The sequence below is a fragment of the Microcaecilia unicolor genome, chromosome 1 (genome assembly GCF_901765095.1).
Source record: "Microcaecilia unicolor chromosome 1, aMicUni1.1, whole genome shotgun sequence".
NCBI classification, from domain to species: Eukaryota; Metazoa; Chordata; class Amphibia; order Gymnophiona; family Siphonopidae; genus Microcaecilia; species Microcaecilia unicolor.
In genome coordinates this window covers 563,646,759-563,673,129 of record NC_044031.1, presented here as the reverse complement: position 1 = coordinate 563,673,129, position 26,371 = coordinate 563,646,759, and the positions used below count along the sequence as shown (strand labels likewise).

General features: G+C 47.5%; 1 protein-coding gene across 8 annotated transcripts in view; it reads right to left on the bottom strand.

The window, feature by feature from the left end:
* Positions 1 to 26,371, bottom strand: part of EBAG9 (estrogen receptor binding site associated antigen 9) — an 84,156-nt gene that overhangs the window by 31,003 nt on the left and 26,782 nt on the right. For 7 of the 8 annotated variants that reach the window (XM_030218154.1, XM_030218173.1, XM_030218190.1 and 4 more), the window contains 2 exons: positions 16,352 to 16,430; positions 10,928 to 11,083 (listed from right to left, as the gene is read on the bottom strand). In XM_030218154.1, the coding sequence (XP_030074014.1) occupies positions 10,928 to 11,083; positions 16,352 to 16,430 (235 nt within the window). Of the gene's footprint in view, positions 1 to 10,927; positions 11,084 to 16,351; positions 16,431 to 18,047; positions 18,087 to 26,371 lie in introns of all 8 variants that reach the window. The other variant, XM_030218215.1, reaches the window with a different exon arrangement.

The following is a 26,371-nucleotide window of genomic DNA, read 5'->3' as shown; positions in this document are numbered from 1 at the left end:
CTGCAGGCCAGTTAGTCTGGCCTGTAGTAGAGGAGTAGCCTAGTGGTTAGTGTGGCGACTTGAGAACCAGGAGAACTGGGTTCAATTCCCACTGCAACTCTTTGTGACTCTGTGCAAGTCACTTAAGCCTCCTTTGCCCCAGGCACAAAATAAGTACCTGTATATAATATGTAAACCGCTGTGATTGTAAGTCGGCTGCTAAGGAATGCCTGTCATGCCAAGATTACACTGACCTAATCGAAGATGTGAAAATGAAAATTAAAATATCCAATAGATCCATGAAAATTCAATTACTGACTTTGGCCCAAAAGAGTTGGTCAATACCAATGACAGCAAAAACGTTTAGCGTTTCAGAACTTATGGTTAAAACAGCACGAAAATTAAAGCAAGAGAGAGGCATTTGTGCACTACCGGATGCAAACGTTGGCAAACTGCTACCAAAGGCAATCGCCGACAAAGTTCGAGATTTCTACGAGGATGATGAATTTAGCAGGTAAAAAAGATTCTGTTTCTGTTCGGCTTGATGGCATCAAGGTTCAAAAACAAAAGCGGTTGCTACTGTGCAATCTGAAAGAACTGTATGTAGCATATCGAAACAAATATGGTGCTGAAATTGGTTTTTCCAAATTCTGTGAGCTCAGACCAAAGTGGTGTGTTACTGTCAGTGCCTCAGGCACACATTCCATCTGTGTCTGCACCATCCATCAGAATGTTAAGCTTATGCTACAAGGTGCCAACATTAAAGAAGACTACAAGATGCTCATGGGAAAGGCCGTTTGAGATCTGGACGCCAAAGACTATATGTTGCAGCGATGCCAAAACTGTCCTGGTGAAGAGGCACGGATAGCATATTTGGAAGAAATATTTGAGGACTGGGACTCAGAAGAATTAATAGAATTCAAACAATGGGTTCATACTGACCATGAAACGCTCGAAACACATGTTCTCACTGTTGACAACTTTATTGAAAAACTCGCTAGCAAAATTTGGAAACTGACTGGCCACCACATCATTTCAAAACATCAAAGCAAATATTTGAAGTCATTAAAAGCTGGCCTAAAAGAAACCAAACTTATCGTACTGATGGATTTTGCGCAGAATTACTCATTTGTTGTCCAAGACGCTGCTCAAGGCTTTCACTGGGAGAATTCACAATGCACAGTGCATCCATTCGTCGCTTATTATATCAATAAAGATGGCGTGCTGCAAATTGTCAACTGCTGCATAATTTCTGATCATATGCAACATGATACGGTTTCCGTGCACATGTTCATTCGGAAGTTGATTTTTTGACGAATAAAACGAAGATTACAAGAATATACTACTTTAGTGACGGTTCAGCAGCACAATACAAAAATTTTGTCAATCTGTGCAATCACAAGAATGATTTTGAAATTGAGGCCGAATGGAACTTTTTTGGCACGAGTCATGGCAAGTCACCATGTGATGGAGTTGGTGGCACGACTAAACGTTTGGCCTCCGGCGACCATTAACCGACCAAATACTGACACCAATAGATCTGTTTAACTTTTTTGACAAAAACATTCATGGAATTAAATATATGTATGTTCCGACTGAAGAAATCCAAGAAAACAGGATGCTACAAGAAGAAAGATGGAAAGCTAGTTTCACAATAGCTGGCACAAGAGATCATCACCAGTTTGTGCCAGTTGATTCAAATTCGATTTCTGTCAGCAAAGTTTCAAATGACACGATTAACTTTGTGGCCAAAATTTCCGATATACTACTACTTCTTAACATTTCTAAAGCACTACTAGGGTTACGCAGCGCTGTACAGTTTAACAAAGAAGGACAGTCCCTGCTCAAAGGAGCTTACAATCTAATGGACAAAATGTGCAGACAATCAAATTGGGGCAGTCTAGATTTCCTGAATAAAGGTATAATGGTTAGGTGCCGAAGGCGACATTGAAGAGGTGGGCTTTGAGCAAGGATTTGAAGATGGGCAGGGAGGGGGCTTGGCGTATGGGCTCAGGAAGTTTATTCCAAGCATAGAGAGAGGCGAGGCAGAAAGGGCGGAGCCTGGAATTGGCGGTGGTGGAGAAGGGTGCAGAGAGGAGGGATTTGTCCTGTGAGCGGAGGTTTCGGGTAGGAGCGTAAGGGGAGATAAGGGTAGAGAGGTAATGAGGCAGATTGAGTGCATTTGTAGGTTAGTAGGAGAAGCTTGAACTGGATGCGGTACCTGATTGGAAGCCAATGAAGTGACTTGAGGAGAGGGGTGATATGAGCATATCGGTCCAGGTGGAAGATAAGATGTGCAGCAGAGTTCTGAACGGATTGAAGGGGGGATAGATGGCTACATGGGAGGCCAGTGAGGAGTAGGCTGCAGTAGTCAAGGTGAGAGGTAATGAGAGAGTGGACGAGAGTTCGGGTGGTGTGCTCAGAGAGGAAAGGGCGAATTTTGCTGATGTTATAGAGAGAGAAGCGACAGGTCTTGGCTATCTGCTGGATATGCGCAGAGAAGGAGAGGGAGGAGTCGAAGATGACTCCGAGGTTGCGGGCAGATGAGACGGGGAAGATGAGGGTGCCATCGACTGAGATAGAAAGTGGAGAGAGAGGAGAAGTGGGTTTGGGTGGAAAGACAATAAGCTCTGTCTTGGCCATGTTCAGTTTCAGGTAGCGGTTGGACATCCAGGCAGCAATGTCGGATAAGCACGCCGATACTTTGGCCTGGGTTTTCGCAGTGATGTCTGGTGTGGAGAGATAAAGCTGGGTGTCGTCGGCATAGAGATGATATTGGAAACCATGAGAAGATCAGGGAGCCCAGGGAAGAGGTGTAGATTGAAAAAAGGGGTCCAAGGACAGATCCCTGAGGAACTCCGACAGAGAGCGGGATGGGGGTGGAGGAAGATCCATGAGAATGTACTCTGAAGGTACGGTTGGAGAGATAAGAGGAGAACCAGGAGAGGACAGAGCCCTGGAACCCAAATGAGGACAGTGCGGCAAGAAGTAAATTTTCCCCTCATACTACTATCTCATTTCCACCCTGATGACTAAGTGGGGTTCCCTGTTACAGCCTTTCAGTCTCACCTCCTCCTATCAGCTTTTCAGTCCTCAAATGTCCATTCTTTCATTTTTCTCTCACTCTCCTTTAATTCTCATTCCATCTTCCTCACTCCCCTGCCCACCTTATCTTTTACTCCTTGCCAGTTCTTTACATTCCTTTTGGCTCTCCTCTCCTCTTCCTCCTCTACCCACTTTGGATTTGTTTGTCCTCCTTCCCCCTTCTTTCTCCCACTAAGTATGAGGCACAAAGCAGAAAAATAGCATGGGGTTCTTTGATCTCCACAGCTGAAATCAATTCCTATGACTCCATTTCTGCCAAGACTGCAAGGCTCATGCTACTCCTCCCCATTAGCTGAGTGAATCACAGAAAATTGGTGTACAGATAGATGCATAGACATCATTGCTCTAAACTAAAAATATACAGACACTAGTAAAGTGATGCTGATTCAACAGTAAATCAGAATTACACATCAGAAATAAAAGAGGATATCCATCTTGCTACAGACAAAGTAAACCAACTGCACGCAAATGCCAGTTTCAGTAAGATGCAGAGGAAGAATTTACTAGCAAATTGAGCTACTGTAGAGCTTGATGCCTAGTTTCCTGCAGAATTCTGTTAGATTAGCAGCAAAGACAAAGGATCTAAACAAAACAAAATGGAGCCATTCTGCCGAGTGTTGCTTCTGTAGTGTAAATATACAGCTGCAGTACAATCTCCGTTAATGCTACAGGTCCACAATGATTGAACATATACATTAATATTTTTAAAAAGGCCAATGGCTAAAGACATACAGCTGTAATATACATCATCATAACAAACAAATACAAGTACCTCAATATAAAAGTCCTACTACAGTTGCACCCTTCTCCCACTCTTGCTAGGTAGCTGGGTCAGAATGCAAAACTAATCACATCAAAATAATTCCAAATGTATCATTTGTGTGGGGTTAATTTTTTTGTTCCACCTTCTTTAAGCACAATGATAGATCACACAAGGAACAAATGTTTAAATAAAGGACTTGTATTAAATAACTTATAAAGGTTTTTTCCAACCACTTAACAGTACACAAAAAAAACCTTCCAATGACTGTGTAAACTGCACTCCCTGAGTAAAGAAACACTCCCTACGCTACACAAGCTAAAGCATGAAATCCTTACCCACTGTAAGCGCAATTTTATAACTGGGAACCCACATTAAAGTGCTACTTGCGCGCATAAATGCAGTGGCGTACCTAGGGTATTTGACACCCGGAGCCAGTCATTTTTTTAAACACCCACCCCCCCCCTCCAAAATCCAGTAATAGGCATACAGAGAATACAAAACACTCAGGACCTATAGAGCAATTCTGCCATACCATAAGCAGACATTTCTACGAGTCACACAAGGAAAAGGAAAGCATCTTAAACACTTGCAGTGAGCACTAGAACATCAATTCACCTATTGTAAAATGAAAACAGACAGATTAGTACAGATCGTCGATCCCACACAGTCAATGCCAACTGAAAGCCATGTCTTTTTCACAAACACAGATACACCCTAATCCATTAAAATTAGTGCAATAAAAAGATTACCATATTTCCATGTTCTATTTATAAACATTTATTTACACAGCTACAATACTACTTTATCCTAAAGCAAAAAAAACCCCCCCAAAAATATTTACAGTTTGTTGTCTCTGGTTTCTGCTTTCGTCATCTTCTCTTCACTCTCTCCCTTCCATCCAGCATTTGTCTTCACTCTCTCCCTGCAATCCAGTGACTGCCTTCTCTCTCTCACTGTCCCTGAAATCCAGTGTCTGCCCTCTCTCTCCTGCCCCTCCATCCGTTTGCCCTCTCTCTCCCCCTGCCCCTTCCATCCACCATCTGCCCCCCTCTCTCCCCCTTCCAACCACTGTCTGCTCTCTCTCTATCCCTTCCATCCAGTCTGCCCTTTCCATCCACCAATTGCCCTTCCTCTCCCATTCATCCAGGGTCTGCCCTCCCTCTCTCTCCCTTCCATTCAGGATCTGTCCCCCCCCCCTTCAGCACCCAGTTCCAGCCCCACTATCTCACCTGCCCCGAGTTCCAGCCCCAGCCCACTTCTCCCACCAGCCCCCCTCCTCCGTTTTCAGCCTCAGACCCATTCTCCCACCTGACCCTGCCATGGTCCCATTCTCCCTACTGCCCCCTTCTCAGACCCCATCTCCAGCCCCTTCTTCCATCTGAGCCCCCCCCCCCCCACCTGCCTATCCTCAGCTCCCTCGACAGCCCCCCTTCTCTCTGCCACCCGGCCCACTGCATTTTAAAAATGTCTGAATCGGCGGTGCAGCACCAGCTTGCAGCACCTCTCGTCTGCCTGTGAAAGAAGCGGATCGCCTCGTTGGACCTTCTCTGTGTGTCCCGCCCTCGCAGAAATAGGAAGTTATATCAGAGAAGGGCAGAACACAGTGAGAGAAGGTCAGAGAGGTGATCCGCTTCTTTCACAGGCAGACGTGAGGCGCTGCACTGCCGATTCAGAGATTTTAAAATGCAGTGGACCGGGTCACAGGTGGCAGAGAGAAGGGGGCTGTCAAAGGAGGTGAGGTTAGGCAGGTACGGACTGGGGACTGCGGCGCCAGCGGCCTTTGGGTCAGGAGCGGAGCATCCCCCCTCGTGCTTGCACCCGGGGTGGACCGCCCCCACAGCCTCGCCCTTGGTACACCACTGCATAAATGTACAGAACACCATCACTTCTGTGCTATTCTGTAAGGATGTGCATAAACAGCATAGCGTGTAAACGAAAGAGGGCGTTTATTTAGGTCACCCTAAAACTTATATTTTGGAAGCTGCAGTTAAACCAGGTCCTACTGTGGACACATTGATGTCAGATTACACTAGTACTCTATAATGGCATTTTAGTGCCCAGCTTCTTTTACAGAATAGGGCACTCAACGAATGGCATTGGGGTGCCTAAAAGGAGGTGCCCACTTACAGAACTATCCTCTATTTGAGCCAATGAACACATTAATTAATGTAGGTGGCTTTAGAATGTGAGGTGAAGAGACCATGCTGAGAGGTCTAGCAATAAGCTGCAATGTTATCTAGTGCTAAATGTTAGCATCAATGCTTCACTAACTTTTGTTCAATACAACCCCATTTTTTAAAATAATTTGTTATTAAAATGTTCAAACAAAAAACAAACCACCAAGAAACAATGGACATCAAAGCAACAGAAGTTAAAGCAGATAAAAAAAAGTGTGTGTGTGTGTGTGGGGGGGGGGGGGGGGGGGGGGGGGGTGAGGCCTGGTCTCTTACAGCACCCCCTCCCCCAACCTGACAAAAAGCTATAATACCTGGAACAAACTAAACCACACATCCCTTATCCCTCCTATTACAAAATAAACCCCTTATTACACACTAAAAAAAAACCAAAAACACCACGTCAGGATTTAAAGAGTTGAGGATATTACTACAGGCCCTATGGGGTAGGGACTGGATATAAACCTCCCAAGTGGACAGAAACAATTTCTTGCACTTGGGCGATGTCTTAGCCCGATTACTTTCGAAAATCATTAGTGCATGAAATTTGTTATGCCAGGCCCAAAAAGAGGGTGAGTCAGATACTGCTCTGACTCCCAAGGTAAGTCTTCTTGCCCACTACACTTGCTTTCCTGAGCAACTGATGTCCTCCCTTTCCCAGCAGCATGAAAACCTCAAAACGATCTCGGCACGTCTAAAGGCAAGAGGTTACCGGAGGTCAGGGCTCGGGCCAGTGTTGCCCGCCCCGGTCCAAAAATCATTAGTGCATGAAATTTGTTATGCCAGGCCCAAAAAGAGGGTGAGTCAGATACTGCTCTGACTCCCAAGGTAAGTCTTCTTGCCCACTACACTTGCTTTCCTGAGCAACTGATGTCCTCCCTTTCCCAGCAGCATGAAAACCTCAAAACGATCTCGGCACGTCTAAAGGCAAGAGGTTACCGGAGGTCAGGGCTCGGGCCAGTGTTGCCCGCCCCGGTCCCTCCAAAGGACGGTTTCAGGAAGCCCGTCGGAATCGCCCGGGCAAGTCGAGCTCCTCTGCCTCCTCTTCCTTCAAAAGGAACTTCTCCCCCAAGCAGCATTCCTTTCGCAGAGACCGCCGTCCCGGAGGTGCGTCCTCCGGTCCTCCCCCAGGGACTTGTACCCAATGACAGGGCCCTGGTCCATGGCTCAGAGCAGATTGGAGGACGCCTATCCTCGTTTCTGAGCGAGTGGACCAGGGTAACTTCAGACGCTTGGGTGCTGGAAGTCATCAGAGACGGCTACAAGCTAGAGTTCTGCCGACCCTTAAGAGATGGGTTTGTACTCTCTCCCTGCAAGTCTCCGGACAAAGCTGTGGCAGTGCAGCAGACTTTGGACAATCTAATCCGCCTGAGTGCGGTCGTTCCGGTGCTAGAAGATCAGCTTGGCAAGGGACGTTACTCCATTTACTTTGTGGTACCAAAGAAAGGAGGTTCTGTACGGCCTATCCTCAACCTCAAAGGGGTCAATCGGGCCTTGAAAGTTCGACACTTCCGAATAGAGGCTCTCCGCTCTGTTATAGCGGCAGTGAAGGCAGAAGAGTACCTGGCATCCTTGGACATCAAGGAAGCTTACTTGCATATTCCCATCTGGCCTCCTCATCAACGCTTTCTGCGTTTTGCAGTCCTGGGCCGACACTTCCAGTTCAGAGCCCTCCCATTCGGGTTGGCTACTGCTCCGCGGACCTTCTCCAAAGTAATGGTGGTCATCGCGGCCTTCCTATGCAAGGAAGGAGTACAAGTCCATCCTTATCTGGACGACTGGTTGATCCGAGCCCCCTCTTATGCAGAGTGCGGCAGAGCTACAGACCGGTTGATTGCTCTTTTGAGCTCCCTGGGGTGGATCATCAACTGGGAGAAAAGCCAGCTGCGCCCGACTCAGTCCCTGGAGTATTTGGGAGTTCGTTTCGACACCCAAGTGGGCAGAGTGTTCCTGCCAGACAATCGGATTGTCAAGTTTCAGGCTCAGGTGGACCAGTTCCTAGTAGCCTCTCCTCTTCGGGCTTGGGACTATGTGCAGCTGTTGGGCTCTATGACGGCCACGATGGAAGTAGTGCCCTGGGCCAGGGCCCATATGAGACCTCTACAGCACTCTCTGCTGCAGCGATGGACTCCAGTGTCGGAGGATTACGCTGTGCGCCTTCCCTTGGATCCAGCGGTGCGCAAGGCGCTGAGCTGGTGGCTGAGGCCAGACAAGCTGCCGCAGGAATGCCTCTTTGGACCCCGGAGTGGGTTGTCTTCACGACGGACGCCTCTTTGACGGGCTGGGGAGCCCACTGCTTGGGAAGGACAGCGCAGGGGCTCTGGTCTCCTGCAGAGGCAAAGTGGTCTATCAACCTCCTGGAACTCAGAGCCATTCGATTGGTCCTTTTGGAGTTTCTCCCGATACTGGCGTTGAAGCCAGTACGGGTCCTGTCGGACAATGCCACGGCTGTGGCCTATGTCAATCGCCAGGGAGGTACCAAGAGCGCCCCTCTAGCCAAGGAGGCCATGAATCTATGCCAGTGGGCGGAAGCGAACCTGGAACAGCTGTCGGCGGCCCACATTGCCGGAGTCATGAATGTCAAGGCGGACTTTCTCAGTCGCCATACCTTGGATCCCGGAGAGTGGCAGCTATCTGCTCAGGCGTTCTTGGACATCACGAAGCGCTGGGGCCAGCCGAGCCTAGATCTGATGGCGTCATCGGCCAATTGCCGCACTTTTTCAGCAGAGGACGGGACCCTCGAGCTCTGGGAGTGGATGCTCTTCTCCAACAGTGGCCGACACAAGAGCTTCTCTATGTGTTCCCGCCCTGGCCCATGTTGGGCAGGGTGCTAGACCGGGTGGCAAAGCATCCGGGCCGGGTAATCCTGGTGGGTCTGGACTGGCCCAGACGTCCCTGGTATGCGGACTTGATCAGGCTCTCAGTGGACGGCCCTCTGCGGCTGCCAGCGGAGCAGGGCCTGTTGCATCAGGGTCCCGTGGTGATTGAGGATCCCTCCCCCTTTGGTCTTACGGCCTGGCTATTGAGCGGCAGCGTCTGAGGAAGAAGGGCTTCTCAGACAAGGTCATCGCCACTATGCTGAGAGCAAGGAAGCGCTCTACTTCTACTGCTTACGCCAGGGTTTGGCGTACCTTTGCATCGTGGTGTGAAGCAGGCTCACTTTTTCCCTTCACTGCTCCAATTTCTTCAGTGTTGGCGTTCCTGCAAGAAGGTCTGGAGAAAGGCCTGTCGCTCAGTTCCCTTAAAGTCCAGGTAGCGGCTCTGGCTTGCTTCAGGGGCCGCCTGAAGAGTGCTTCCCTGGCTTCGCAGCCAGATGTGGTGCGCTTTCTCAAGGGAGTTAATCACCTGCGCCCTCCTCTGCACTCAGTGGTACCTGCGTGGAATCTCAATCTGGTGCTAAGAGCCTTGCAGAAGCCACCTTTTGAACCCTTGTCGAGGGCATCTCTGAAAGACCTGACGTTGCAAGCAGTCTTTTTTGGTGGCTATCACTTCAGCCAGAAGAGTTTCCGAGCTCCAGGCGCTATCATGTCAAGAGCCCTTTCTGCAGTTCACCGAGGCAGGAGTGTCTATTCGCACAGTGCCTTCCTTCCTGCCCAAGATTGTTTCTCGCTTCCATGTGAATCAGCAGCTCTGTCTCCCATCCTTTCGTAGGGAGGACTACCCAGAGGAGTACTCTGCTCTCAAATATCTAGATGTGAGACGAGTCATCATCAGATATTTGGAAGTGACCAATGATTTCCGGAAGTCGGATCATCTGTTTGTCCTGTTTGCAGGTCCTCGTAAGGGTCTGCAGGCTGCTAAGCCTACAGTGGCAAGATGGGTCAAGGAAGCCATTGCAGCGGCTTATGTGGCCGCGGGGAAGGTGCCGCCTATCCGGCTGAAGGCTCACTCCACTAGAGCTCAGGCGGCCTCGATGGCAGAGGCCGGGTCCGTCTCCTTGGAAGAGATTTGTAAGGCGGCAACTTGGGCATCGCCTCATACCTTCAAAATTTGTCTCATGTATATTCATTGTGGGTATTCTGAAAATCTGATTGTCTATGTAATCCCCAGAACAGGTTTGGGAAGCCCTGAGTAATAGTGTTTAATCTTCCAGCATATTCTATGTTGCCATGTTAGTCCCTATATACTGTCAGTGCTTAATAAATATCAAAGAAATATGTTCAATATAAACAAAAATCTCTCAAAAATATAAAGAGGATGTCTTTTTATTAGACTAGCTTAATATATCTTCATCATAAAACAAGTATAAGCACTCAAATATAAAACTTCTACTTAACCGGTTTTGGGGAGCAAGCACCTTATCTTTTTCATTTATTAACTTTACTTCTGTGCAGTCAAATGGACTAAAATATGGCAACCACACTATTTTATCAAAGAAATACAAAAGGAATAGAAAGAGAACATATTATATACAGCGGGAGTGTATATATAAGTGTCCATTCCATCACGTTTCAGATAAATGTATTGAATCTCTAACTGGAGGAAAATAAGTTTCCTGCCTTTATAGTTTCAGGCTCTGATTACACATGTGGAAGTGTGGGAGAACAATACAGTATGCCAACCAGAGACCAGGATGTGAACTTTAACAAAAAAACATTTACCAAACCTGCTATACTTAAATACCAAGAGAATAATTAAACAGATCCACACATTGCACCAAATTATGGTGGTAGATAGAAGGTGGGGGAAAAAAACCTCGGGTCCCTTGAATTTGGAGTTTCATGCTGCAACCTAGGCCTAAACACAGATGCCACTATGGCCTGTGTCTGAGCCAAGTTGTAGCAGTTATTTGAGGCTTTACTGACAACAGAAAAACAGGTGGATCAAGGAAAGGTCAAAGGAGCACAATAAGCAGTGAACATTTCTTTCTTTTACATTCTTCTACCACCGGTGCTAGGTAACTTACTTTCTGAGTTTTCCTAATAGTTGGTGCCATGTCTTTGAAAAAGTCCAGTTCATTGGTTTCTAAATTATTTTGTGTTGCCCCATTGCCATTCCCACCTTCAACCTTTACACTTGTTGGGGCTTCTTCATCCCAGGAGCTCCAGTTTTCTAATTCCGCCTGAAAACAAAAGAACATCAAACGTATCACTTTATTTGAAAACATGAACAAATATTTACCGTATGCCTGTATACAAGCTGTCAACAAAAAACAGAAGAACAAGAACCCTCACAATCACACTGATACTCCAAACACAGTGAACGTGACAAAAACGTGGAAGCTAGATGAGCAAAATATGAGAAATTTATTAAAACACCCAATGACACGAGTCGTGTTTCAGCCACTACGGCCTGCCTCAGGAGTCTAAAAATAAACAGCAAACAAATATCAATAAATAATATCACATAAACAAAATGGCACAGTCAAAACACACATATATACATGCATTATTCATGGCAAAAAGGACCATATCATAAAATGCGTAAATAAATAAAACACATCCATAAAGCACAGAGTATATAACAAATGTTAAAAAATATATTTAATTATGTAAAATACACTTCATTCATAACGTTTCATAGTTATATTATGGTTTTATTTACATACATAAGACAGTAGATGACTATTTTCAACTGTTTTTTTCATTTACATCTATTGTTCCCTATGGTTATTCAGTGGTATTTTTTGTCCAAGATCTATGTTTGCTTTGCTGTTAACAGTGTACTTTTACTTTAGACATGATTCATGTTATATATATTAGATGGTAGTTCTCATTGGTCATCACTCTGTATGGTTTACCTTTCATTAGCTTTTATTCATTCTGCACGTTGGATAGCATGTGGCTTAGTCTGGATACTTGATAGTATGGTGATTTTATCAGTTTTTTCTAGTTATTTATTTATTGCATTTGTATCCCACATTTTCCCACCGTATGGCAGGTTCAATGTGGCTTACATATTGCTAAAAAGGCGGTTACAAAATTTAGATGTGTAAAAGTCTAGTACATAATACAGAAGTACAATAAACACTTAGGTTGATATATTAGCATATTGTGAGAGAGGTTAATATTATTGTTTTCCATTTCTGAACTTTTTGTGATGTATGGTGGTGTAGGATTAGGCAGATCCAGGGGGGAAAGACTTCTTGAAAAGATGTATTTTCAGGTTTTTCTGAATTGTAGGTAGTTTTCTGTGAGTTTCATGCCTTTGGGTAGCGAGTTCCAAAGTTATGTACCTATAAACGAGAGGCTGTAAGCATGTGAAGATTTGTATTTTATACCTTTGCAATTGGGGTAGTGAAGGGTTAGGTAGGTTCTTGCTGTTCCGACATCCTTTAGGCTTAAGTTTTTTAGTTTAATACATTTTCACCTAAATATATTCTCATCCTCTAGAGATGTGTTATTATTTGTTGTTAGATTTGAAAAGCTTACGTATTCAGAACATCCATAAGGTATTCCTTTTTTACATTATATATATATATATATTGTTAGATTTGAAAAGCTTACGTATTCAGAACATCCATAAGGTATTCCTTTTTTACATTATATATATATATATATATACACACACACACTAGTAAAAAAAAAAGCCCGTTTCTCACTGAAATGAAACAGGTGCTAGCAAGGTAATGACCTTCTGCCATTAATGTTTTTAAGGGAAGTGTTAGGAGAAATGTGCTCTGATGGTAATCAATAATTTTCAGCGGTGTATTGTGAGTACTATCATGCTGCAGAATGAGATGTGGGGGGGTCAGCACTGCTTGGGGGGGGGGGGGTGAAAGTGTGAGAGGGTGGGACGAACTCGGAGCGCGGGTGTGTTTGTGTGAAAGTTAGAGGGTGGGTGTGGGACTGCCGAACTGGGAGGGGGTGGCAGGGGGCTTGGAGGGGGTTCAGCGTTGCTAGGGGTGGTGTGGCAGGCTCTGTGTGAGAGAGAGTATGTGTGAGAGTGAATAAGTATGTGTGAGAGAGAGAGAGTGTGTGATTGAGAGGGAGACATAATGTGTGTGTCTGTGTGAGAGAGTGTAGTATGTGCAGCAAACGTAATCTGTGCCCTGCCCCCTCCATCCATCTATCCATGAGCAGCATCTTTCCCCTGCCCCCTCCATCCATCGTGTTGAAGGAATGTTTGGCGTGTGTGGCTTGGAGGGGGGGGGGTCAACGTTGTTGGGGGGGGGGGGGGTGAAAGTGTGAGGTGAACTCGGAGCGCAGGTGTGCGTATTTGTATGAATGTTAGAGGGGGGGTGTGGGGACTGGTGAACTGGGACTGGGTGACGGGGGGCTTGGGGGGGTCAGCGTTGTTGGGGGTCTGTGGTGAAAGTGTGAGAGGGTTGGGTGGACTCGGAGCGCGGGTGTGTGTGTTTGTGTGAATGTTAGAGGGAGGGGTGCTGAAAGTGTGAAAGGGTGGGGCGAAGTCGGAGTGCGGGTGTGTGGCGGTGCATGCGCGTTGGGGGCAGACCGTGAGCTGCTGAACTGGGAGAGGGTGGCGGGGGGCTTGGAGGGGGTTTTGCTGCATAGCGAACTGGGAGGGGGTGGCGGAGGGCTTGGAGGAGGGTCAGTGTTACTGGGGGGTGTGTGTTGAAAGTGTGAAAGGGTAGGGCGAAGTCGGAGCACAGGTGTGTGGCGGTGCATGCGCGTTGGGGCAGACCGTGGGTTGCTGAACTGGGAGGGGGTGGCGGGGGGCTTGGAGGGGGTTTTGCTGCATAGCGAATTGGGAGGGGGTGGCGGGGGGGCAGGCGCTGTGTGAGAGTGAGTATTGTGTGAGAGGGTATGTGTGAGAGAGAAACAGTGCGTGTCAGAGAGAGAAAGTTTGTGATTTGAGAGTACGTTGGCGCCTCGTTTTCCGTTGTCTGCACTTGCCTCCTTCCTTTGATCTCCACACCTCACAGTTCAAGTGTCTTGAAATGGAGAGTCCTGTCAGGCGGTTTGTGTCGTTCGTGCCACTGTGGTCCTCTGTTCTCTGGTCGTCGCATTACTATGCAGCCTTCCCTGCCCTCCAAGGGCAGGGCAGTGAGAGCGAGTGCGATTGCCTGTGGTTGGTCCCTTCTCCTTCCGACGTCGCGTTTCTCCTTCTTTCCCTTCCCTCGAAGGCGGGGCAGTGATCCAGAGTGCGATTACGAACCCCAGGAACACTACACGGCTTCACTGCCACGCTGCCATGGAGACAGCTTCAGAACGTTGGAGGTGCAAATTATTATATTAGATATAAATTTTGCTTGTTTGTTATAGTTCCATTTTGAGATATTATGTATATTATATACACACACATATTTTACATGAGTACTACTTTTTAATGGTGATCAAGCAGATATGTTATGAACAAAGTGCATTTTCACATGATTATATATATAAAAAAACAATTATGTAGTCTGTATATGTTTTTTTTTTATTTTTTTATTATTTTATTTTTCAAATTTTTTCATTATACAATATTCAATCAATCTTGAATATTACACGATACATGCAAGAATACCATCTTTAATTACAAAATCATAATTCTAAAAAGCAAATAATGACTATCGTCCACAAATAAATGTAATTGACCCAAAATGGAAAATATATATATTTATGAGCTAATATAACAAAGCTCAATCAATTATAATTGTCAACAGATTGCGTCATATTCAGAATGACCTATTCCAGGCTGCTATACAGTGTTACATTTGGTTCTAAATTCTCACAATCACACCCTCTTTGCTTTTCAAAAAATCCTCCAATTGACTGGGTTCAAAAAACTGAAATTGCTTTGTTTGGTATAGAATCTTGCAAACACAAGGAAACTTTAATTGAAAATTTGCACCAAGTGCTACTACCCTTGAACGCAGTAATAAAAATAACTTTCGTCTCTTCTGGGTTTCCCTGGAGAGGTCCGGGAAAACCCTTACTTTTGAGCCCAAAAATAAAGAATTTAGATGTCTCAAGGACAGCCTGAGCACTGCATCTCTATCTATCTCGAGGGCAAATGTCACCAACAAAGTTAACCTTTGCGTGACCACCTCCAGAGAGGATTCTAGGAACTCAGTTAGATTCATTCCACCTGAAGGATTTAAATTATCTAGTACTTTACCAGTACTCTGTAAATAATATGCTCTTGTAATAGGTGGTAATGAACTATCAGTCATTCCCAGAACCTCCACTAGATATTTCTTAACCATTTGTACTGAAGTAATAAGTGGCGATTTTGGAAAGTTTATAATACGCAGGTTAAGTCTCTTTGATTGGTTCTCCAAATACTCCAAGCGCTTAGAGGCAAAACACCTGTCCTTAATCAAAGATTGTTCCACAAGTTCCATTTTTGCAAATTTTTCAGATAGAGTTTTAACCTCCATGGCTTGGTAATCATTAATTTGTAATTGTTTTAATGCAGTTTCGGCTATGGCCTTGATACTTTCAGTATTCTTTGCTATCAAAGTCTGTAAGGCAGAGAGAGTGGAAGAATTCAGTTCCCAAAGTGACTCTAGCGTCACTACAGCAGGTTTTTCTTTTCCCTCGAAAACCAGTTGAGGTGCTCTAGCAGTTTGTTCCAGGATACTCACAATTGTAGTAGAAACTACAGGAGCAGAACTACCCTCTGGTATATTCAAGCTGGCAGCATTTGTTCCGGCTTCGTGTAGGTTCCCTCCCTGAATGCTCTCTTCTCCCATCGGGGTTTGAGCAGCAGGACTCATCACGAAGCGCTCACTTCCTGGTTGAGGGGGCGCTGCACACAGAACAGGGCTCAAGGAAGCCCCGTTGACACTGTCGGCCAGCTCTGATACGCTGGCTCCAGCAGCAGGGGTAGATGTCACTTCTGAACCGGAGGCGATTCCAAACCGCTCGAGCGTCGACTGTTGGAGCGGGGGTCTACTTCCAGGGAGAGAGGGAATCTCCCTGACCTTCCCCCGTCTCTTACCCATCGCAAACGGCAGGTAAGGCTCTCTTTCCAGTGTTTACTAGAGCCGGATTGCAACTCGTCCGCTGACGCCGATCATACCGTGGCCATCTTGGATCGGTCTTGTCTTCTCAGTCTGTATATGTTTTATGGAATGTATTTATACATGTCATAATATGGTCTTTCTTGTCATATATAATGTATGTGCCATTTTATTCATCTGATATTATTTATTGATGTTTGCTATTATTGTTTATTTTTAGATTCCTGAGGCAGGCCATAGTGGCCGAAACACGACTTGTGCCGAGTCATTGGATGTTTTAATAAACTTCTCATATTTTTCAAATCATCTAGCTTCCATGTTTCTGTCACCTTCACTGTGTTTGGAGTATACAAGCTGTACAAGTTTGTTCTACTTTTTAAAAAAAATTATACTGTAGAGTGCAGTACTGGAAGCATTCTAGCTGCTAGATACAGCTATTGTTGATCAAAATTCATGTTGTCATTTTCATATACAACCAACCTGCTTAGGAACAGATGAATAATCCACAGTAGTTGGCAAAGTTATTTGGTCGCCACTTAACTTCCTTCCTCTTCCTGACCTAAAACAGAAACAAAACGCACCTTCAGTTTCAAAGTCAGTGGAACAGAACCCCAAAGTTGAGGCTTGTTTCTGAAAAGATCCAGAAACATTTTCCTTAATATTCTTCCCATTAAAATGCATATCATGTGGAACCAGGGGCGTATCTGGAATCCGGCGGTAGGGGGGGCCACAGCCAGAGAGGGGGGGGCACATTTTTGCCTCCCTCCCCCCCCCCCGCCGCCGCCGCCTCTCTCCACCCCCTCCCCGCCGTCAACCCTCCCCCGCTGCTTACTTTTGCTGGCGCCGAGGTCCGACCCGCAATCTCCGTTTTTCGTCTTCCTCCGTGGCCATGCTTCCAGGAAGTAACGCTGCAGTGCTGATTCGTTGAATCCAGTTCGACGTCTGACGTCAGACGCCGAACTGGATTCAACGAATCAGCACTGCAGCGTTACTTCCTGGAAGCATGGCCACGGAGGAAGACGAAAAACGGAGATTGCGGGTCGGACCTCGGCGCCAGCAAAAGTAAGCAGCGGGGGAGGGTTGACGGCGGGGAGGGGGGCCAGGGCGAAATCTGCAGGGGCCCAGGCCCCTGTGGCCCCACGCAGATACGCCCCTGTGTGGAACTAACAACATTTACTCATAAAAGAACCTGTCTTCCCACCCTTTATATTCTGAATTTGCCAATAATTTGAAGGGAAAAAGGGAAGCAGGTGGAATTATTTGGATAACAGCCCACTGGGTATTCAGTAATATTCTTGTAATTGGTAGTACTATTATTAAAAGTTTACAGTGGAATAGAGAGGGTGACAGTTCTTGAATTAAGAAGATAAACAGGTTGCCAAACTCTCAGCATACTCAAGTAAAATCCATAATTGGGGGTACAAAGAAAACAAATGTAACTACATGCGTCACATCTGTGTCCTGGAAAATCAGAGAACTCCAAGTACAGCACAGATTTCTATCACAGCAGCACAGGGCAACTGCTATCAATGAAATTCATAAACAAATGGGTTGAATTAGCAGAATGGGTACTAAATATGACCAGGCCATTACTTTTGCATACTACCTGTTAATGAATTTAAAAGTGGAAAGTCTTGAATGTAAAAGTAGCATGTCAGTGAATAGCAAATCACCTAGACTTGCTTTGCAACTAAGGCGGTATAGCAAATCTTAATAAACCATAAACAAATACCTTAATGATACTGGAGCACAGTGAAAACTAATAATTTCTTTCAAATATCACTTTTCTCTCCCTAGTCCTATGAATTAGAAGGCACTCCTGTCTCAAGGCACTAAGCTGGAAAGTCAAGCAGGCATGGAGGAGCAGCCTAGAGCAATGCTCCTCAACCCAGTCCTTGAGGCACACCTAGTCTCATCAGATTTTTAAGATATTCACAATGAATATGCATGACAGATTTCCATACCAAGGCAGCAGTGCATATAAATCTATCTTATGCATATTCATTGTGGATACCCTGAAACCCTGATGGGATTAGGTATGCCTTAAGGGCTGGGTTGAGAAGGGATAGATGATATGGCTGGGCAGACTGGATAAGCCTTTATTTTCTATGTTCCTAGAAACACTGGCCTAAAGGTTAGAACAGCAGGCCAAGAAACAGAAGAAGTTAGGTCTTACCTGATTCTTTCCATTAGTTCTTCACACTATTTCCAAGACCTGTGGGGATAATCATTTACATCAAACAGCAGGTGGAGACAGAGAACTCAGAACTGAGCTGCTCCATATATTACCAGCCAGCCCAGTTCTCTAGTATTTACTTAGACAAGCAGTAAAAACAAGGCCAAGAACTAAACAACAACTTTAAATCAACACAAGTAAAAAATATATATTGCACAAGTTGTGGCTCCCCAGAACCCCTGAAGAGAGATGACAGCATTGCAGGCACTGCATTATTCATATTCGTCTGCTCCTATTTACAGGTGGAATACTTGAATAGTGTGAAGAACTAATGGAAATAAAATTGTCAGGTAAGCCCTAATTTCTCCTTCCATTTCTTCCCACTATTCCAGGACATGGGAGATGTCTAAAAGCAATCTCTAAACAGGGTGGGACCCTGGCCCTACCACCTAGAGCACCGACACCACAAACACAGCTACCCCACAGGTTCCAATATCCACCCAATAATTCTCTGTAAAGCGTAGACCATGTTGCTGTCAAAAGGGTCTGCTTACCCTCCAGTATATACGTGGAAGCAACGGTCTCCTTCAACCAGTTGGCAATGGTGGGTTTAGGCACCATCAGGCCCAATTTATGCTTTCCAAAAAGGACAAAAAAAGGCGATTTGATCTCTGGAAGTCATTTGTGACTGAGATAACGAAGCAGAACCCTGCAGATGTCTGGGAGGTGAAGTGAGTCTTCCCCCCCCCCCCCCAATTCTTCCCTGAACAACACTGGGAGCTCCACTTACTAATTAACATGAAACACAGACACCATTTTTGGCAAAAAAGAAGGAACTGTATGAATTCACCCTACTCTCTGTGATGATAGCACCTGGAGCTCTGAAATCCAACGTGCCAAAGCTATCACCACCAAGAATACCGTCTTCAGGGTGAGATCTTTCAAGATGGCCTTTCTAACTGGCTCAAAAGGTGGCTTCTGAAGAACCTGCAGAACTAGGTTAAGATCCCACTCTGGACAAGGAGATGAAAGGGTGGCTGAAGGTGGCCCACCCCTTTCAAGATGTGGATCACATCTGGATGTGCAACCAATGACGTGCCCTACAGGCAGCACCTGAAACAAGTTAAGGTAGCCACTAGTACCTTCAAGGAGCCTAACACCAAGCCTTTGTGAACTCCCATTTGCAGAAATGCCAAGATGTGAGAGCGTGTAGAGGTGGTGGTGTACGGAAAGGGTGGTGGACCCTAACAGTCAATGGTGTGCTACCCTCAGTAGTAAACAGCAGTGGTTAATCTCTTGCGCACCTGCAACAAAATCAAAATGACAGGGTTGGAGTAGTCAAGTACGTAAGTACTGCCATACTGGGACAGACTGAAGGTCCATCAAGCCCAGCATCCTGTTTCCAACAGTGGCAAATCCAGGTCACAAGTACCTGGAAAGATCCCAAAATAGTACAATACATGTTATGCTGCTTATCCCAGAAATACTTGTCAAGAATCTATATGGCTTTTATTTTCTCCTCCACTTCTATAATAACTCACAAAATATATATAGGAGAATATTTTCAGAAACACTTAAGTAACGTATGTGAGGTAGGGTCTCATACCTTTAAACACGGCTACTATTCACATCAGTCCCATGGTGAATCTCTGCTTGTGCATCAAAATATAATCATTGACTCGTACCTCCACCGTCCTATGCTTAACTCACAATCACAGGCACACTGGTTATAAAGGAGCGCAAGTCTGCTAAGTGTCTTGTATATACCCTACAGTAGATTAATTTTATTGTAGTGTGAGTTAAGCATAGGACGGTGGAGGTACGAGTCAATGATTATATTCTGATGCAGGAGCAGAGATTCACCATGGGAGTGATGTGAATAGTAGCCGTGTTTAAAGGTATGAGACCCTACTTCACATACGTTAAGTGTTTCTGAAAATATTCTCCTATATATATTTTGTGAGTTATTATCCCAGAAATAAGCAGTGGATTTTCCTCAAGTCCATTTTAATAATGGCTTTTGGACTTTTCTTTCAGGAAGTCATCAAAACCTTTTTTAAACCCTGCTAAATTTACTACTTTTTAACTTCATTGCATGTCCCCTAGTCCTAGTACTTTTGGAACGAGTAAAATCGATTCACGTCTACCCGTTCCACTCCACTCATTTTATAGACCTCTATCATATCTGTCCTCAGCCGTCTCTTCTCCAAGCTAAAGAGCCCTAGCCACTTTAGCCTTTTCTCATAGGGAAGTAGCCCCATCCCCTTTATCATTTTCATCGCTCTTCTCTGTACCTTTTCTAATATACCGACCTAACATGTACACCGTGGAGGAAAGGAGAAACAGGGGTGACATGATACAGACGTCCAAATATTTGAAAGGTATTAACCCGCAAACAAACATTTTCCGGAGACGGGGAGGCGGTAGAACTAGAGGACATGAATTGAGGTTGAAGGGGGGCAGACTCAGGAGTAATGTCAGAAAGTATTTTTTCACAGACAGGGAGGGTGGTGGATACATGGAATGCCCTCCCGCAGGAGGTGGTGGAGATGAAAACAGTAATGGAATTCAACCATGCATGGGATAAACACAAAGGAATCCTGTTTAGAAAGAATGGATCCACGGAATCTTAGCAGAGATTGGGTAGCAACATCGGTAATTGGGAAGCAAATCCAGTGCTGGGCAGACTTCCACGTGACTGAATAGATATGGATGGACTGGAGTGTAAATTTTAAGGGGCTTCGACATTAACTTCAGAAATTTTAGTACAAGAACAGTGCTGGGCAGACTTCAACGGTCTGTGCCCTGAAAATAGCAAGGACAAATCAAACTCAAGTATACTTATAAAGTATCGCATACCATGTATAATGAGCATATCTTGTTAGGCAGACTGGATGGACCATACAGGTCTTTATCTGCTGTCATAAAGAATGTTATTAATTCCACCATCTTTTTTGAGATGCAGTGACCAGAACTGCACACAATATTCGAGGTGAGGTGCCACCATGGAGCGATACAAGGTAAAATTATGTATAATCATACCTGATAATTTTCTTTCCATTAATCATAGCTGATCAATCCATAGACTGGTGGGTTGTGTCCATCTACCAGCAGGTGGAGATAGAGAGCAAACTTTTGCCTCCCTATATGTGGTCATGTGCTGCCGGAAACTCCTCAGTATGTCGATATCAAAGCTCCATCCGCAGGACTCAGCACTTAGAGAATTACACCCACGAAGGGACACTCTGCCCAGCTCACCACCGCCGAAACGGGGGAGGGGAATTAACCCAGCTCATCCCCACACAAGTGGGGGAGGGGAATCCGTCCAGCTCATCCCCGCGGAGCGGGGGAGGGACACCACACCCGCCGATGCGGGGGGATCTGGCTTATCCTGCAACCGCGGGAGGAGCTGACTGACCCTAACACCGCCGAAGCGGGAGGGGTACAAAACTGCCCTACAGCCGCACGAAGCGGGAGGGAGTGCCGGCAGAATTTTAAGTCTCAATCCAGCCCCGTAAAACGGAGGGGAGAGGAATGCAGCAGCTCACTGTAACACAAACTCGTCTTAACTCTTGAAGAATCCAAGTGAAAAAACTTGAACACGAAGTCTTCCTGAAGTAACTGAAGACTGAACTTGAACCTGAAATGCAACCAGAATAAAAACAGTACAGATATCTGGGAGGGGCTATGGATTGATCAGCTATGATTAATGGAAAGAAAATTATCAGGTATGATTATACATAATTTTACCTTCCATATCATCAAGCTGATCAATCCATAGACTGGTGGGATGTACCGAAGCAGTACTCACCCAGGGCAGGACATAGAAATCCCTGACCGCAACACTGAAGCTCCAAACCGGGCCTCCGCCCGAGCAGCCACAGTCAAGCGGTAATGCTTGGAGAATGTATGGGCCGAAGCCCAAGTTGCCGCCTTGCATATCTCTTCCAAGGAGACGGAACCGGCCTCTGCCATCGAGGCCGCCTGAGCTCTTGTGGAGTGAGCCTTCAGCTGGATAGGCGGCACCTTCCCCGCGGCCACATAAGCCGCTGCAATGGCTTCCTTGACCCATCTTGCCACTGTAGGCTTAGCAGCCTGCAGACCCCTACGAGGACCTGCATACAGGACAAACAGATGATCCGATTTCCGGAAATCATTGGTCACTTCCAAGTATCTGATGATGACTCGTCTCACATCCAGATATTTAAGAGCAGAGTACTCCTCTGGGTAGTCCTCCCTACGAAAGGAAGGGAGACAGAGCTGCTGATTCACATGGAAGCGAGAAACAATCTTGGGCAGAAAGGAAGGCACTGTGCGAATAGTCACTCCTGCCTCAGTGAACTGCAGAAAAGGCTCTCGACAAGAGAGCGCCTGGAGCTCGGAAACTCTTCTGGCTGAAGTGATAGCCACCAAAAAGACTGCTTTCAACGTCAGGTCTTTCAGAGATGCCCTAGACAAGGGTTCAAAAGGCGGCTTCTGCAATGCTCTTAGCACCAGGTTGAGATTCCACGCAGGCACCACTGAGTGCAGAGGAGGGCGCAGGTGATTAACTCCCTTGAGAAAGCGCACCACATCTGGCTGCGAAGCCAGGGAAGCACCCTTCAGGCGGCCCCTGAAGCAAGCCAGAGCCGCTACCTGGACTTTAAGGGAACTGAGCGACAGACCCTTGTCCAGACCTTCTTGCAGGAACGCCAACACTGAAGAAATTGGAGCAGTGAAAGGAGAAAGTGAGCCTGCTTCACACCACGCTGCAAAGATACGCCAAACCCTGGCGTAAGCAGTAGAAGTAGAGCGCTTCCTCGCTCTCAGCATAGTGGCGATGACCTTGTCTGAGAAGCCCTTCTTCCTCAGATGCTGCCGCTCAATAGCCAGGCCGTAAGACCAAAGGGGGAGGGATCCTCCATCACCACGGGACCCTGATGTAACAGGCCCTGCTCCACTGGCAGCCGCAGAGGATCGTCGACTGAGAGCCTGATCAAGTCCGCATACCAGGGACGTCTGGGCCAATCCGGACCCACCAGGATTACCCTGCCGGGATGCTTTGCCACCCGGTCTAGCACCCTGCCCAACATGGGCCAGGGCGGGAACACATAGAGAAGCTCTTGTGTCGGCCACTGTTGGAGAAGAGCATCTACTCCCAGGGATCGAGGGTCCCGTCCTCTGCTGAAAAAGCGCGGCACTTGGCAATTGGCCGATGACGCCATCAGATCTAGGCTCGGCTGGCCCCAGCGCTTCGTGATGACCAAGAACGCCTGAGCAGATAGCTGCCACTCTCCGGGCTCCAAGGTATGGCGACTGAGAAAGTCCGCCTTGACATTCATGACTCCGGCAATGTGGGCCGCTGACAGCTGTTCCAGGTTCGCTTCTGCCCACTGGCATAGACTCATAGCCTCCTTGGCTAGAGGGGCGCTCTTGGTACCTCCCTGGCGGTTGACATAGGCCACAGCCGTGGCATTGTCCGACAGGACCCGTACAGGCTTCAACACCAGTACCGGGATGAACTCCAAAAGCGCCAACCGAATGGCTCTGAGTTCCAGGAGGTTGATAGACCACCTTGCCTCTGCAGGAGACCAGAGCCCCTGCGCTGTCCTTCCCAAACAGTGGGCTCCCCAGCCCGACAAAGAGGCGTCCGTCGTGACGACAATCCACTCTGGGGTCACCAGAGGCATTCCCGCAGACAACTTGTCTGTCTGCATCCACCAGCTCAGCGCCTTGCGCACTGCTGGATCCAAGGGAAGGCGCACAGCATAATCCTCCGACATCGGAGTCCAGCGCTGCAGCAGAGAGTGTTGAAGTGGTCTCATATGAGCCCTGGCCCAGGGCACTACTTCCATCGTGGCCGTCATAGAGCCCAACAGCTGCACATAGTCCCAAGCCCGAAGAGGAGAGGCTACTAGGAACTGGTCCACCTGAGCCTGAAGTTTGACAATCCGATTGTCTGGCAGGAACACTCTGCCCACTTGGGTGTCGAATCGAACTCCCAGATACTCCAGGGACTGAGTCGGGCGCAGCTGGCTCTTCTCCCAGTTGATGATCCATCCCAGGGAGCTCAAAAGAGCAACTACCCGGTCCACAGCTTTGCCGCACTCTGCATAAGAGGGGGCTCGGATCAACCAGTCGTCCAGATAAGGATGGACTTGTACTCCTTCCTTTCGCAGGAAGGCCGCTATGACCACCATTACTTTGGAAAAGGTCCGCGGAGCAGTAGCCAACCCGAAAGGGAGGGCTCTGAACTGGAAGTGTCGGCCCAGGACTGCAAAACGCAGAAAGCGTTGATGAGGAGGCCAGATGGGAATATGCAAGTATGCTTCCTTGATGTCCAAGGATGCCAGGTACTCCCCTGCCTTCACTGCCGCTATAACAGAGCGGAGAGTCTCCATGCGAAAGTGCCGCACTTTCAAGGCCCGATTGACCCCTTTGAGGTCGAGGATAGGCCGGACAGAACCTCCTTTCTTTGGTACCACAAAGTAAATGGAGTAACGCCCCTTGCCAAGCTGACTTTCTGGCACCGGAACGACCGCACCCAGGCGGATCAGATTGTCCAAAGTCTGCTGCACTGCCACAGCTTTGACCGGAGACTTGCAGGGAGAGAGTACAAACCCGTCTCTTAAGGGTCGGCAGAACTCTAGCTTGTAGCCGTCTCTGATGACTTCCAGCACCCAAGCGTCTGAAGTTATTGTGGTCCACTCGCCCAGAAACGAGGACAGCCGTCCTCCAATCTGCACTGGGGCGTGGACCAAGACCCCGTCATTGGGTACGAGACCCTGGGGGAGGACCGGAGGGAGCACCTCCGGGACGGCGGTCTCTGCGAAAGGAATGCTGCTTGGGGGAGAAATTCCTCTTAAAGGAAGAGGGGGCAGAAGAACCCGACCTGCCCGGGCGGTACCGACGGGCTTCCTGAAACCGTCCTCTGGAGGTACCGGGACGAGCACTAGCCCGAGCCCTGACCTCTGGTAACTTCTTGCCCTTAGACGTGCCGAGATCGGTCACGATTTTGTCCAGCTCGACCCCAAAGAGCAGCTTGCCTTTAAAAGGCAATCTAGCCAGGCGGGATTTAGAGGCGTGGTCAGCAGACCAATGTTTCAGCCAAAGCCACCGCCGCGCAGAGACTGTCTGAGCCATGCCTTTAGCTGAGGCTCTCAAGACATCATACAGCAAGTCTGCCAAATAGGCTAAGCCCGATTCCATGGCCGGCCAATCCGCCCTCAAGGAATGATCCGAGGGGGAAGCCCGCTGCACCATAGTCAGGCACGCCCTGGCCACATAGGAGCCGCAAACTGAGGCCTGCAAACTTAAAGCAGCCGCCTCAAAGGACGACCTTAAGGCCGCCTCCAATCTTCTGTCTTGGGCGTCCTTTAGGGCCGTGCCACCTTCCACCGGCAACGCCGTTTTCTTAGTCACCGCAGTGATTAAAGAATCCACGGTAGGCCACAGATAGGCCTCACGCTCACTCACAGCCAAAGGATAGAGGCGGGACATAGCCCTAGCCACTTTAAGGCTCGCTTCTGGGGCATCCCATTGAGCCGAAATTAAGGTGTGCATGGCATCATGCACGTGGAAGGTTCTAGGCGGGCGCTTCGTCCCCAGCATAATGGCAGAGCCAACAGGGGCTGAGGGAGAGACGTCCTCCGGAGAGGAAATCTTCAAAGTGTCCATGGCCTGTAACAACAGGTTGGGCAAATCCTCTGGGCTAAAAAGCCGCGCTGCAGAGGGGTCATCCGCTCCAACCGAGCGGGGATCCGTCTCCTCCAAGGAATCCGCAAAGGACCGTTGGGAGACCTCAGACACGCTGCCCTCATCTACATCGGAGGAGACAAATTCCTCCAAGGCCTGGGAATCAACCCGAGGGCGTTTGCCTCTGGGAACCTCAACCTCTTTACCAGACGAGGGAGCAGGGGCAGCGTGTGCATGAGGAAGGCCTGATGCAGCAGCAAAACAAACTCGGGGGAGAAACCCCCCAGACTGTGCACTTCCGCAGCCTGGGCAACAGCCCTAGACGCACTCTCAACCGGCGCTCGAAATAGCGGGGGAGAGACATGCTGCGCATCCAAAATGGCGTCCGGCGCGAAACTACGCGAAGGAGCCGCGCGGGAAGAACGGCTCTTAACATTAGCCGGTTTTGTGCCGTCGCCCAAATTAAGGGCGTTCATGGCATTAATGTCTCCAACCTCAAGGGTGGCCCCCGAAGAAGCCGTCCGAGCCGCGTGGCCGGCCAAGATGGCGGAGGCGAGGAGCGGGGGATGGGCGTTTATGGCGGGAAAAACCGCCACGCCGGAGGAAGGACCGGGACATTCATCGGTCACTAAACTGTCACCCATCAAGGG